Raw genomic sequence first — 15,041 nt, 5'->3', positions numbered from 1 at the left:
AGTTCTCTCTGCGCTGTCCACCATCTCTGCGCGTCTCGCGTGGCGTTACCCCCCCTGCCTTACGTTACCCCCCCGCCCCCCTCCCGCGTGACGTTACCCCTGCGTGGCGGCGCGTGCCTCATCCCGCCGGAGCCCCCGCACGGCCGCGTAGAAGGACAGGTGCTCCGCCAGGGTCAGCTTCTTCCACAGAGGGTTCACCTGGGGGCACAGGCCCAGCTGCGCCCCCCGCGCACAGCCATCTCCCAGCACCACCTGCGGGGGTCGTGACGTCACAGGCAGGGGGTGTGCGCGCCGTCAGTACGAGCGTCTTGTCGCCGTTGGGGATTTACGCGAGGGTCGTTCTCTCTAAACGTTGTGTTGGTGAACGTACAGGGTTAGGGCTAGCAGTGCGGTTTGAGCTATGGTGAATGTACGCTATAGTGAATGGACGCTATGGTGAATGGACGCTATGGTGAATGGACGCTACGGTGAATGGACCTTATGGTGAATGGACGCTACGGTGAATGGACGCTATGGTGAATGGACCTTATGGTGAATGGACCTTATGGTGAATGGACGCTACGGTGAATGGACGCTATGGTGAATGTACGCTATGGTGAATGGACGCTATGGTGAATGGACGCTACGGTGAATGGACGCTACGGTGAATGACGCTATGGTGAATGGACGCTATGGTGAACGGACCCTACGGTGAATGGACGCTATGGTGAATGGACACTATGGTGAATGGACACTATGGTGAACGGACGCTATGGTGAACGGACACTATGGTGAATGGACGCTATGGTGAATGGACCCTATGGTGAACGGACGCTACGGTGAACGACGCCGCTAGGGTGAACGCTGCGTCGAGCCTGTGCCAGGCCTGGTATGGTGCTGGGTAACGCCAAGTCCACGCAGGCTGAAGCAGGAACTGATTGTGGCACCTGTCCAGCGCTGGGCTTCAACTCTCCGGCCAAGAGCTCCACTGTGGTCGTCTTCCCAGCCCCGTTGGGTCCCAGCAGCCCCAGGACCTCCCCTGCGCACAGACAAAGATCCCCCCCAGCCGGGTAACGCACGCAGAATGTTCGGGCGCAGTGCTTGTTTGTGAGCACCCATCAAGTTCAGGAACTGAACACGTGGGGGGGTGATGCGGCGAAAAAACACGCTCGGTTGACACCATCTCACCTGTGCTGATGTTTATACACAAGAGTACCAGGTACAGGGACTCCTATACTTACGAACAAGTAAGGCCCACTGAGATATATAACTCTTTTTCAGAAGCGACATGGCAACAAATGATAGCTCAACGAAATGGCTTATCATGTGGAAATTTATAGCAGCCAAACACTCTAAACGCATCATCCTAAATATGGAGGGAAAAACCGGAGAACCCGGAGAAAAATCCACGCGACCACAGGGAGACACGCCATCTCCAAATATACAGCAGGTGTCAGGCTCGGGATTGAACCCACGACCTCCTGTATACCAGGCGAGGTAGTTAACATCTGGCCACCGCGGCGCCTCATGTGGCTGTGGTTGTGGCACCCACCTCGCTCCACCATGAAGGAGAGGTTCCTGACGGCAACGCACGCCTTCCCACGGCCGCTGCGGCAGTGGCAGCCACTCTGACTCTTTCCAAACTCCTTGCGCAGCGAGTGAACCAGCATCGCGGGGCTCTGCGAGGCACAAAGAACAAGTGCTGTCAGCGAGTAACAACTACAAAGGCCGCACCTCCGATTAGCACGGTTGACTACGTACGGTGCAAAATAAGTTCAACATACATAGATACATACAAGACCGGCATGGCACATGAGGGGGTGGGTGGCCAGCTCCATGCCCGGCCGCCTTTGTCTCCCCAGTGTTGATGTTAACACAACACAACTATCACGGTGTCTCATGCACTGTTGTGTTCCCGTCGTGTTCCCGCTGTGCTCCCGTTGTGTTCCCGTCGTGTGCCCGTCGTCGTGTTCCCGTCATCGCACCACCGCACGCACCTCGTGGTTGTGCAGCGCGCGTTTCACGCGCTCCCTTTCCCACGCCACGTCCTCGTCCTCCCCCTCGGGCCGCTCGGTGTTGGCCACCAAGCGGCGCCGGCGCCCGGAGATGCTGTCGGACACGCAAGCGCGAGCGAGAATCGTCGACGCACGGTGATGAAGGACGTCTCGTACGGGGCACGGGTGGGACACGCGTAATGACATCACGCCGTCGTCATCATCATCATCATCAGCACGTGGGACGTAACGATTACAACACACATGGCACGCGAGACATCGAAGCGAAGAGAGAAAACAACAACAACAGCCACACACAGGGCGTGCAGGACATGAGCAGGACACAAGGTTCACGGCAGGTGCGATGACAGAGACAAACAAGGTAAGCAGAACGCATGACAGAGAATGGTGGGACGTGTGCAGGACAAATACATCGGACAGATGTGAAACAATAGAAACAAATTGGACACACTGGGCAGAGGAGCATCAGACCTATGGCAGGACATCATCACCAGCAGCACCACCACGATTATACTAAGACCATCAATATAGCACCACCATCTACCGTCACTAAAACCACCACCGTCACCAACAGACGAGAGACACCACCACCACTATCACCCCCATGATACACACCAATGACAAACACCCCCTGTATGCCATTAACACATTGTTGGGGCAAGTGCTGTTTGCGATCACCTATGAAGGCTGGCATGGCACACGAGGTTGTGGGTGGCCAGCACCACGCCTGGCCGCCTTTGTCTCCCGAGTTGTGATCTTTACACACGGCACCAGGTACTTATTTGAGGCCGAGTCGACCTCGCCGAGGCCCAGGATTAGTTCAAATAATATTCACTGTTGTTGGCCACGAGATCCACCAGCACCCACTAGACCAAGACCCCCCCACACCCCCCGTCGCCCCTCCTCACCAGAAGACGGGGTCGTGAACGTCCCTGTGCCCCATTGGTCTCCTCTCAAGAAACATGAGCGCCAGCCACAATGCGCCCACCATCACGTACGGCTGCGGCGGCGGGCAGGTTGAGGGCGGCAGCATGGGGGGAGGAGAAACATTGAGGGGCAGATGCGGTCAGAGGGGAGGTGCGATGGTATGTGTAAATGTGTAAAAAGAAGTGGACGTCTATTTTTTTTTTACGCGGAGCGCCAGGTAAGGGAAGTAGTTGAATGTTCTACTCATCTACTTTGTAAGTGAATAAGTTCAGCGTGCGCTGCGACACGGGAGGGTCAATGCGTGTGAGATGCTGCATACTGGAGGACAGTATGAAACAACAATGGGTGCCGCGGTGGTGAGATGTTAACTACCTCGCCTGGTATACAGGAGGTCGTGGGGTCGATCCCGACCCTGACGCCTGTATATTTGGAGTTTGCGTGTTCTCCCCCTGGTAGCGTAGATTTTTCTCTAGGTCCTCCGGCTTTGCTCTCCACATTTAAGAACATGCGTTTAGAGCATTGGGCTGCAATAAATTACCACATGATAAGCCGCTTCTGAAATAAGCTATATAGCTCAGTGGGCCTTATCCGGTAAAATCAATAAATCATAGTTTAGTTTTAGTCTCTCTCTTTCCTCTGCAGTAGTAATAATCAAAATAGATGCTCGCTAATAATGCAACTGCGTGCATGTAGATTTGTTTTTCTTGAATCCCTCGGGGGTTTTGTACTCTGAACAAATATTCCGCAAGCCCCCCCCCCCTACACCCGAGCGAGGCCTCACCGCCAGCAAAGTGATGGGGATGTTGGAGTCCCAGGCGAAGTAGTCGGAGAGGGTGGGCTGTGCTCCCCTCTGCTTGCCCCGCAAGTAAACCTGATGAGTCGACCACACGCACACACACGCACACACACACGTACCACACGCACGCACACAAAGATCAAAGATCCCCCATATAGCCTTAACAGACTGTAGGGGCAAGTGCTGTTAGCGAGCACCTATGAAGGCCGGAACGGTACACGAGGGGGTGGGTGGCCAGCGCCACGCCCGACCGCCTTTGTCTCCCTAGCGGCGATGTTTACACATCGCACCAGGTACTCATTTGAGGCTGAGTCGACCTAGGGGAGGCCCAGGACCGGTTCAGATAATCGTCACTGGAGTTTGCCGTGAGCGAGCGGGAATCGAACCCGGGTCGCCAGGTTCGCAGTGCAGCGCACACACACGCACACACACACACGCACACACACACACACACGCACACACACACACGCACACACACGTACACACGCGCAACGTTCTGTCGCGCCTACGGCGAACATCCTCTACATTGCTGGCGGACCAGGGTAGGTGGGCAACATGGGTAACAGTCACAGCCACGGCGAGGGGTACAGCAGACGTGGTGTGCCGGGTGCGTAAACACGTTATGTTCCGGGCGGCAAGACTGGAAAAGCACAGTCCTTGAAAGACGTATTGACCATGTAAACAAGACCTGGCGACGATGAGAGACTTCCAAAAGTAGTGCTTGAAGAACCGTGAACCACGCGCGCAAGGAGGAAGACCTACTTCTGATGGGAGCTCGGGAGACTGTAAGATTGGATTTGAAGAACATTAACCACGTAATTAAGAGCTAGAGGGTGGCGGTGATGTGACACTGCGTGAGCAGGCTCTGCAAAGATGGGCAGCTGTGGAATTTACAAACCATCACGTGAACTCTGGTCATCCTCGCAGCAGCAGCGGCGGCTTTTGGATAACCATCGAATAAAGACGGCCACTGCATCGCGCGCTTTCACGTGTGCTTCTGCGGCCGTCTGGAAAGCTCTTCCTTCCAATATTAGGAAACCACTGGAGCTTTGCACTTTGAACTCGTCTGGATTGAAAACGAATTTCTTTGCAACTGCTTTTGTGTTAAGTTTGTTGTCCTTCACTCGCAACCTCCAATTATCACGATTAGCTACGTACGGTGCGAAAGAAGTTCAACATACATAATACAGGAAGACTTCTTCACAATTGTGGAAAATTGCCTGATGAAGCAGGTCATAATCACCAGCAAAACGTGGTACTCGAATTGCAAATGTTGTGGGTTTACTCTCCAACAAACCGGTGTGCTGAAGTAGTAACTAATTGGCGGTTTTAACGACACGTTTATATTTACGCGATCTACATAAGACTGGTCGCGAAAGCCTACGTGTTAAACATACAAACGGCGGCGGGATCTGGCAGAAGGAAGGAAGCGAAGTGTGCACGGCGGCGCACCTGGAGTACGTAGTAAATGTTGCCTATGAGGACGTAGAGAGGGTCGCAGAGGGCGAAGACGTGGTGCAGCGCGGTGGCCAGGCCGTACAGCTCGCCGGCGCTCTCAAGCAGGGTCACCACCAGGTACGGGGCCAGCGCCAACTGCGGGAGATCAGAGTGTGTGATGAGTGTGTGATGAGTGTGGCAGGTGTGTGATGAGTGTGGCAGGTGTGTGATGAGTGTGGCAGGTGTGTGATGAGTGTGATGAGTGTGTGATAAGTGTGTGATGTGCGTGATAAGTGTGTGATAAGTGTGTGATGAGTGTGGCAGGTGTGTGATGAGTGTGGCAGGTGTGTGATGAGTGTGGCAGGTGTGTTATGAGTGTGGCAGGTGTGTGATGAGTGTGGCAGGTGTGTCGTGTTTGGCAGGTGTGTGATGAGTGTGATGAGTGTGATGAGTGTTTGGCAGGTGTGTGATGAGTGTGATGAGTGTGATGAGTGTGGCAGGTGTGTGATGAGTGTGGCAAGTGAGTGATGAGTGTGGCAGGTGTCTGATGAGTGTGATGAGTGTGAGATGTGTGCGGCAAGTGCGTGATGAGTGTTTGGCAGGTGTGTGATGTGTGCGGCAAGTGAGTGATGAGTGTGGCAGGTGTGTCGTGTTTGGCAAGTGTGTGATGAGTGTGAAGAGCGTGTGATGTGTGCGGAAAGTGTGTGATGAGTGTGGCAGGTGTGTGATGAGTGTGGCAGGTGTGTGATGAGTGTGTGATGCGTGCGGCAAGTGTGTGATGAGAGTGGCAGGTGTGTGATGAGTGTGGCAGGTGTGTCGTGTTTTGCAGGTGTGTGATGAGAGTGATGAGTGTGTGATATGTGCGGCAAGTGAGTGATGAGTGTGGCAGGTGTGTGATGAGTGTGGCAGGTGTGTGATGAGTGTGTGATGTGTGCGGCAAGTGAGTGATGAGTTGCGGCAGGTGTGTCGCGTTTGCGATGAGTGTGGCAGGTGTGTGATGAGAGTGATGAGTGTGTGATGTGTGCGACAAGTGTGTGATGTGCGTGGCAGGTGTGTCGCGTGTGCAATGAGTATGGCCTGTGCGTGACGAGTGTGTGCATGGGTGTGCGGCATTCGTTAAGATGGCACAAGTGCGCACCAGCCACAAAGAGTGCGGGGGTGGTGGGGGGGCCCTACCAGCATGGCAATGAGGGGCCACGCGGTCTGCACACTCTCCATCTTGGAGAAGAGGAAGGAGCAGACGTAGGTGAAGAGCAAAGTGGCTGGGGCAGAGCCCACCAGGCAGATGATCTGCACGCGACACACAAGTCACCCGGTGATGCTGCTGCTGCTGCTTTAGCAGCGACGCACAAAGTACAAACAACAACAACTCAACACATTCACCAGTAAGACTGCAGCCCTAAATGGACTCCAGCTCGTTCACAATGCAGCTGCTAGAGTCCTTACGAGCACATCACACCTGCTCTCTTGTCTTTACACCGGCTACCAGTCAAGTATTGAGTGGACTATAAGATCCTGCTGCTGACCTACACCACCACGACTGCCACCGCCGCCACCAGCGCCACCACCACCACCGCCACCAGCGCCACCGCCACCAGCGCCACCACCACCACCGCCGCCACCAGCGCCACCACCACCGCCACGACTCGTAGCACGACGCACCAGCGCGAGGGCGGCGCCGGGCTGAGTGAGCGACCCCACGCCGATGCCAAACGCCGTCGCCAGCAGCGCCAGCAGCAGGAGGCTGTAGGAGGCGAGGTCCACGGAGGCCAGGCCCAGCCAGTAGGCCGAGGGCGCCAGTCCGCTGATGCGCATGAGCGAGCGCGCCTGCAGCTGCTCGCACACGAACGCAAGCTCTGCGTTACGTCAGTGGGACGCACGTTTTGTTGGTGGTAGTTGCCTCGCGTTTTACGTGTTCATGTAACGCGATTTTGAAAGAGCAAGATTAACTTACACGTATTTTTGTTATGCGCGCACTGTTATTGAAAGAATGCGCTCCAGCGCGTGGGCCAGGGTGTACAGAACGCGCTGCGAGCTAATCGTCAGTCAGGCAGCAAAGTTCAGCGGGTGCATTACGACAACCACAAAGCGCGGGCAGCATCAGCATCTCCTTCTTGGGTGCCACTTTGAAAATCTAGTCCACGTGAAATTTGGCTTGTGCACACATTTGCCTTACCCATACATCTGGTAAGCATCTCACTACGTGGTTTTATTTCTTTAAATAGGCTGTTACTATCTTTCATAAATTTATGGTAGTATTTTCAATATAATATGTACTCTAACTAGTGAACTATGTAGACGTAAGAATGAGGTTCGATAGTGTGTTCTCTCTAACCCCTTTCGAATGGGAAAATTACATTTAATTTACGCGATTTTGAGTTCTGTGCCGTTTTTGAAGAACACAACCCCCGTGTAAAACGAGAGGAAGATGGAGATGCCCGTGCCATACAGCGAAGGATTCTGGAATCGATGTGTGCGGAGTTTTTAATTAAAATCCTTAGCCTGCTAGGTTGTGACGTGGCCAGGATGTGGCAGTGCAGCAAGTGGGTTCGTGAACCCATGGGTGAGGACCCTTCGAGTATTATACTGCGTCGCATACATGGCGGATTTCTCTGGGGTCTCCGGTTTTCCACCACGCCAAGCCAAACACTCATTTGTGCACCACCATTGGAACCTCCTTTGCCAGTAGCAAAATATGATAATTGTTTTTTTTACCCTTTTATCTGCCAACAAAACTGACACCTTTTTTTTTACAAGGAGTCATGTTTGCATTGACCACAATACCTGCAGTTGGAATGCAAAAAAAACCACAACTCTGATAATGTATGCACTGTCCTCGAAGTTGATTGGTCCACACCCGAGACAGCTTTCCTTAGAGCCAAGTCTCACATGGTGTTGGACCAGATGACGCCATCGTCGAATTAACCAAACATCTTATTGAACCAGGACCCTCCTGAAAAAGAGTCTTTTGAGATTTTCCTAGAAAAAGGATTACATTTTTTTTTATTTGTGAAAAATAAGGCTGGGATATATTAAATAAATAAAATATTTAACGCTCCATTTATTTAAACTATCCAGAAAAGTCTCACCGAGTCTCTAAACTCATCTTCACGAGGGTCCTGCTACACGGATGTTTTTCCAATTCCTTTTTAAATACGGAGTGGTTTTGCTTGGTTGTCGGAGGAAACTGGAAAACCTCCACACACAATGTTTAAATTGTAATTCATGCTCGTGCAGTCTCCCCTGCTTGAGTTCCAAATGGGCTCCTCACCTCACAACACGATGCCCAACAACTGATCGCCACAACGGTTCACCACAACGGTTCACCACAACGGTTCGCACCACAACGGCTCACCACAACAATCTGAAATTGTCGACGTCTTACCTCTCGGTCGCGAACGATGTCGAAAATGAAGTAGCAGGGAAGCCAGTTGGCCCCGAGGCCGATGAACATGGCTAACGGCACCAGCGTGGCGTCGGTGAAACCCGAGCTGTTCATCTAGTAAACAGAGAGCAGGCGCTGTAAGTGAGCAAATATTCAGGCCGGCACACGGTGGCCCTCGAGTGCGTGGTGTGGCCGGAATCCTCACCCGGCCGCCTTTGTCTCCCCAATGCTGATGCTTACACATTGCACCGGGCTCCAAGCCGACTCAGCGGAGGCCCAGTAACGGTTCAGATAATCGTCACTGGTGGTGACGCGAGCGGGAATCAAACTCGGGTCACCGGAATTGTAGCGCAGCGCGCTAATCGCTAAACTACTGCTCACCACACGCAAAGACAAAGCAGAGAGCCTCAACAGACTGTTGGGGCAAGTGCTGTTAGAGAGCACCTATGAGAAGGCCAGCACGGCACATGAGGGGGTGAGCGGCCAGCACCACGCCCGGCTGCATTTGTCTCCCTATTCGCAATGTTGACACATCGCACCAGGTACTCATTTGAGGCTGAGTCGACCTAGGAGAGGCCCAGGACCGATTCAGATAATTGTCATTGGTGTTAGCCGTGAGTGGGAATCGAGCGCAGTGCGCTAACCGCTGCACTACCGCTCCTCACACACAGATACACACCTACAGGCAAACCCACGCACGCACACGGAGGTGTGTGCTGACGGTGGTTACCCTAGGCAGGGGCTGGCTCCACGTTGTGATGACCCCAGTGCCGTTGAGGCTGCGCAGAACCCAGTTGCTGAGGAGGTTGACAAGCACTGGCAGGGAGTGCAGGGCAGTGCTGTTGTATTGGCCAGTTACACCCTGCACAACCACACAGACACAAACGTGTACACACATGGATACTACAACAAGAACAACCGCGACTCGTCACAATGCTGCGGCGTTGTTACCACAGAGATTTATGCCAGGCTAGGTGCACTTCGAAGCCACGTGAAGTGTCGAAGGCTCGAAGGTGACAGGAGGTCACGGGACAAAGCCAGGTGCCATGGGTTGACTGCGATGACTGGCAGATACAACAGCTGTGCTCTCTACCGCTACATGTACAATCCAATAATCCCAATATCATCCACAAAGTGTCGGTGACGTCACCACGGCACCTGTGCCAGGCCAGGTGCACGGGCACACTCGTCTATGAAGGCCGAAACAGCGCACGAGGGCGTGGTGTGGCCAACACCACACCCAGCCACCTTTGTCTCCCCATTCCCTGATGTTTACAAACGGACACCAGGTAACTGCATAGGGTATATCATAGTTCAGTCATGTCACGGCACCCTGCTACAAATCCGGTACAAAACCTGGAGTCCCACCTGTGGGCCTTGCTGTGTGAGGTTGAGGGCGAGGTTGTGGGAACGAGACCCGGGACTCAGATCCAACTGCACCTCCAGACTCTGCAGGGATCCAATGGTCGCCTCGCTCAACCCGCTCTCTGTGTCGGAGGAAGGTCAAGGTCAGGAGGTCAAGAGGTCATTGAGGTTGGTGTCTGAATTTCGACCGCCCGTGATTAAACTGGGTTCTCTATTTTCGAGTCGAGAGTCTCAGCCCGGTCACCAGTGACTCACACAGAGACCCATAGACTCACATAGAGCCTCATAGACTCGCATAGAGACCCATAGAGTTGGATAAAAGACCGCGATCAGAGATACAGTCAACCCCTCCATTTATCTGGGGTAATTGGGAGGATGGGGTGGCTCACATAAAGAACACACACACGGATAATGCTAAACATTGTGAATTGGGCTCTGGCAGCGTGTTTATTGTTCACCTACGTAGAACGGGGTGAACGCGTCGAATGCGTGTGTCTTTATTGGTTCGTAATCGGTACGCTTGCCGATGAGCTAGCGGTCACCTGGGCACCAACACGCATAGACCGAGTTTGCGGTAAAAACGGGTTCTCAAGTGCGAATTGATGGTCTCAGCCCGGTCACCAATGAGTTTTTAAAGAAACCCATCGACGGCGAAGGTGGGGAAAACTGGACAGGGCCCTCCCAGCTCCCGTCTCATCCCCTGACCCGGCGCTCGAGCCAACCGCATGACGCCGTCGGTGGCGGCGGTGCGACGCGGGTAAACAGCGGCAGACGGAAAACCAACCTGCGGAAGTTAGCACGAGGAGACGCGTGCGGGCGGCCGTCTCCATGCCACCCTTCGTGCCCAGGAGGTAGAGGCCGGGCCACAGCCTCAACGCCGCCGGCTGGTGGGCATCCATGCGGTCGCCCAACCAGGCCAACCAGATCGCAAAGCCGATGAAGATGGCGGGCGTAACCACACTGCGCGAAAAGACAACGAACCGATGGTCAACCGGTGACCCTGATCCTAGCCCCAACATTAGAAAGTAGCCAGCTAGATACTTGTCCTAACCAGAACCAAAACCCTATCCAACCAGACGCTCATCCTAACGTGAACGATAACAATCTGGCCAACCTACCCAGACCCCAACCGTAACTATCCGACAAGCTCCTAATCGTACCTACTCCTAACAGTAGCCCAAATACTAGCAAATTAGCCAAGCCACTCCCAGCCATACCCTTACCCCATTCTTAACCAGCCAGCCATGTCTAACTTTAACCATGGCACTCACAAACTATCCACACAGCTTACAGCCCTAAGCCCCGACGCTACTAAACAGGCCAGCCAGACACTGGCACCATCCCTGACCATGCTCCTAACGGTGACCCCATCTCAGCGGTCGGCAACCAAAATAATGAGAGCAATGTTTTGTTTGAATTCTGTAAAAGCTCAATATTTTTAAGAGCCACAATGCACGTTAGTAACGTCACGAAGCAGCCCTCAGAGAGCCGCGTGCGGCTTCGGAGCCGCAGGCTGACGACCCCTGACCCTCACGCTTAGCTCCGCGTCCCTCTACCAGGACCCCGCGTCGCGTTCCTCTCTCTCGGCTCCCCCGAGGGTAGCGGACGGCGCTCACAGGTAGACGAGCGAGGAGTACTCGCGCAGGTAGCTGATGACGCGCAGCCACGCCACGGCGCGCAGCTGCTGGCACCACAGCGGCCAGCCGGTCAGAGGGCCGGGTCGCGGTGCCTCGCCGCTGTTGCCGGGATCGTAGGTCAGGAGGTGCAGGCTGCCCAGGTCGGACGTCGAATCGTCTTCAGAGGTCGACGCGATGCCGTCGCCGTTGGCGATGTCCCCCCTCGCCCCCTGGCCGTCGCCGGCGGTCTCCGCGTCCGCAAACACGCTGTAATCTGAGAGGGATGCGCGGAGTGAACAAAACTTCCCGCACAACGACAAAGATCCCACCGCCCCCCCGTATACCCTGACCAGAATGTAGGGGCAAGTACTGTTAGCGAGCACCTATGAAGCCCGATACGGCACAAGCTGGGGTGGGTGGGCCAGCACCAGTTCTTATCGAGGTAAAAAAAAAAAACTGAAAAACACAAAACAGCTGCCATTTCCCACCAAATGAAGGCGATGTCACCGCAGCGCTTCAGCCACGTGAAGTGCCAAAGGCTCACTGGCTGGAGGTCACGGGACAGACCCAGGTGCTACGGGTTAACTGAGATACACTGGCAGATGCATCACCTGTACGCCCCACTCAGACCCCTTGTTGTGTCTCCAAAGGCAAATACTGTACCCCAAAACCCATTGCACTGTCTCACTTGCGAAGGAAGGTGAGACCCGGTATTTACCATTGGATTGTGTGCCTCTGTGTATCGGCCCTTGTAGCTGTTAACATATTGTTGGGGCATGTGCTGTTTAGTGGCTGCTAGTGGTGCCGTCCACACCGCACGCTCGCGCGCCGTGCCAGCCGCCTGAATCGGCGCTCGCTAACAGCACTTTCCCCAACAGCCTGCGTAGGCCATAGGGGCTCACACGGCATCTCCCCCACACCCCCCCCCCCCCCGTCCTTGCAGGCACCTGCCAGTACTGGCTGCTCCATCTCGGACTCCTCCCAGAGTCGGAGGAACACCTCCTCCAGGGTCGTCATGGAGACGCCGTAGCTGTGCACGCACAGATCGGTACGCGTGTCCAGCACGGAGAATAGACCTTCACGTGCACACACACACACACACGTCTACAAATTAACACATTCGTGTACACGTGCAAAGATCCTTAGTATAGCTTTTAACAGACCGTTGGGGCATGTGCTGTTTACGAGTAGCACCTAGGAAAGCTGGTCGAGCACCATGCCTGTCCATGCCTGTCCGCCTTTGTCTCACCAGGGCTGATATTTACACACTGAGCACCATGCAGCAGGCATTTATTTGAGTCGACTTAGGGGAGGCACAGGATCAGTTTAAATAATCATCACTGGTGTTGGCCGTCAGCGGGAATCGAACTCTTGAAGTCGGGTTTGTAGCGCAGCGTGCAAACTGTGACACGACCGTTCCCCACTTATAAACATGCACATACACCATATGCGCGAGTACAAAGTTGTCTTAATGAAGTGGTACATGACAAATAATTTGGTGATGTTGTTGCTGCTGCGATGGCAGTGGTGGTGCACAAGCACAATTGACGACAAACTCACATTCCGTCAATAATACTGCCTTACACCGGAGAAAATTTATAATCGGGCGAAGTGTCTAGGAATGGCCCATCTGCTTCACAGCACATGAATCAACGAATAATTTACGTGGCCATGGAGGGCCACTTTCACAAACGTCACCTTCTCTACGTATTTTTTTGGCCTTTTAAGGCGCGGTTTGATGTTCTCCAAGGGACGGACTTCCTGTTATGACGTTGGACACTCATGTAGGGACAATCGTCACCGCGTAAAAAAACAAAAACGTTACCAGGTAAGGGCCCACACTGAGCTGTATAATCCGTGCTAAGTTCGGCAATAATGATCGGTGTGAAGCCGAGTTTGTTTAGTGTTAAAGCTACAAATGGTCAGTCATAAAACTAAGAGTGGCACTCTCATATGCAGAGCATGGGTAGGAAATCGCTGCCCCCTACTGTGTGGACCGGCAGTCACTTGACAGGATTTCAGTGGTAGCTCTGCGGAATCCGCTTCTGCGGGCCGTTCTCTTACATGAAGGGTCGCACTGCACTGGGAGAAATCCGAGTGCATCTTGAGACAACGTGGGAAAATAGAACTGTTGCTCTGTGCCGGGTAATGCTGTGCCGTTTGCCCTACGTGTGGTGTAATTGCACATTTTTGAAAGCGAGTTTGGTAAGATACCAAAAAATATTTCGATTTCAAGGCCCACTGAGCAATATAGTACTTTTTCAGAAGCGACCTGGCCACAAATGATAGCTCAACGAAGTGGCTTATCATCACGTGGAAATTTATAGCAGCCAAAAGAATCTAAACGTTTGAGGGAAAAACCAGAGGACGCGGTGAAAATCCACGCTACCTGGGGTAGCGGGCATGTAACAAAAACGCTGGTCACCCCACCCTTGACCGAGTGGCTCATGCCTGAGCACGATCATTTCTGAATCTTCGGACGCTTTCAGATGAGGTCATGTATAGCATATACCTCCACCATACCGCTCAAGTGTGCCTGGGGTCAAGGGCCAGCAACCCTTGATCCCTACTCTCAATTGATACGTGAAACAAAGCCAAGCACCACATGCCTTTTAGGACTGAGTCTTTGAGCTGCAGTGTACCAATGATTATGCCGATTAGATGTACTGTCTGATACGGCTATTGTTCACAATTGCACCCAATAAAAACATGCACACTCCAAGTATATAAGCATCAGGGTTTTAATCAAAACCCACGACTTCCCACCTACCAGGCGAGGTAGCTAACATCTCGAGTCAACTAAGAAATGGAACGCATCCAAGAGTGCATCTACGGACGGAGATGGAGCGATCATAACTTTTTTACTTGGAGAAAAAACACAGAGCTCGACGCCGCCACCCCCCCCTACAATTAAAACTTAACAGGACCCTCCTGCAAATAGTCGGTAGAGGGGGTGATGGGGGGGGGGGGGTGGGGGTGAGGAGTACCAGTGAAGCTGCGCACGTCATTGAAGGGCAGCGTGTAGGCGAGTTCTGCGCCGAATCTCCGTGCGAGGCGCGCGGACGGCACGTGGGACAACACCAGCGCCGTGACCTCCTCGGGGTTGCACTCTTCGCCCACGCACATCCTACATGCAGCAGCAGTAACAACAAAAGTAAAAAATCCCCCCCCACAACACCCACCCCGCCCCCAATGTATAGCCTTTAAGAGGATGTTGGGGAAAGTGGTGTTCGCGAGTAGCAGCGCCTGTGAAGGACGGCACAGTGCCACAGGCAACTGGGTGGTCAGCAGCTTTATTGCATCCCAATGCGGCCTCGAGGAGGCCCAGGACCGGTTCAACTATTTGTCGCTGATATTAGCCGTGAGCGGGAATCGAACTCGGATCATCGGGTTTATGCTGCAGTGCGCCAACCGTTGCGCTACCATTCCCCAATTACCGGGGCTCCTTGAAATATTCATATGAACACAAGAGCACATACTCATACGTGCGTACACAATAACAACAACCGCCATTCGCCAAT

The 15,041-nt window shown here is 53.6% G+C and overlaps 1 protein-coding gene across 1 annotated transcript in view; it reads right to left on the bottom strand.

The window, feature by feature from the left end:
- LOC133346090 (cholesterol transporter ABCA5-like) overlaps positions 1-15,041 on the bottom strand; it is a 51,365-nt gene that overhangs the window by 18,798 nt on the left and 17,526 nt on the right. Inside the window, 16 exon segments of the mRNA XM_061557455.1 lie at positions 98-252; positions 927-1,018; positions 1,532-1,658; positions 1,977-2,088; positions 2,903-2,994; positions 3,703-3,792; positions 5,170-5,310; positions 6,331-6,444; positions 6,817-6,987; positions 8,540-8,653; positions 9,270-9,401; positions 9,908-10,026; positions 10,689-10,864; positions 11,521-11,794; positions 12,468-12,596; positions 14,508-14,647. Of these exon segments, the coding sequence (XP_061413439.1) occupies positions 98-252; positions 927-1,018; positions 1,532-1,658; positions 1,977-2,088; positions 2,903-2,994; positions 3,703-3,792; positions 5,170-5,310; positions 6,331-6,444; positions 6,817-6,987; positions 8,540-8,653; positions 9,270-9,401; positions 9,908-10,026; positions 10,689-10,864; positions 11,521-11,794; positions 12,468-12,596; positions 14,508-14,647 (2,178 nt within the window).

The sequence above is a fragment of the Lethenteron reissneri genome, chromosome 3, assembly GCF_015708825.2.
Source record: "Lethenteron reissneri isolate LAM-NWPU_2019-01 chromosome 3, ASM1570882v1, whole genome shotgun sequence".
Classification (NCBI taxonomy): Eukaryota; Metazoa; Chordata; class Hyperoartia; order Petromyzontiformes; family Petromyzontidae; genus Lethenteron; species Lethenteron reissneri.
The sequence above is the reverse complement of the archived record's forward strand: the minus strand, read 5'-3'. Positions and strand labels throughout refer to the sequence as shown.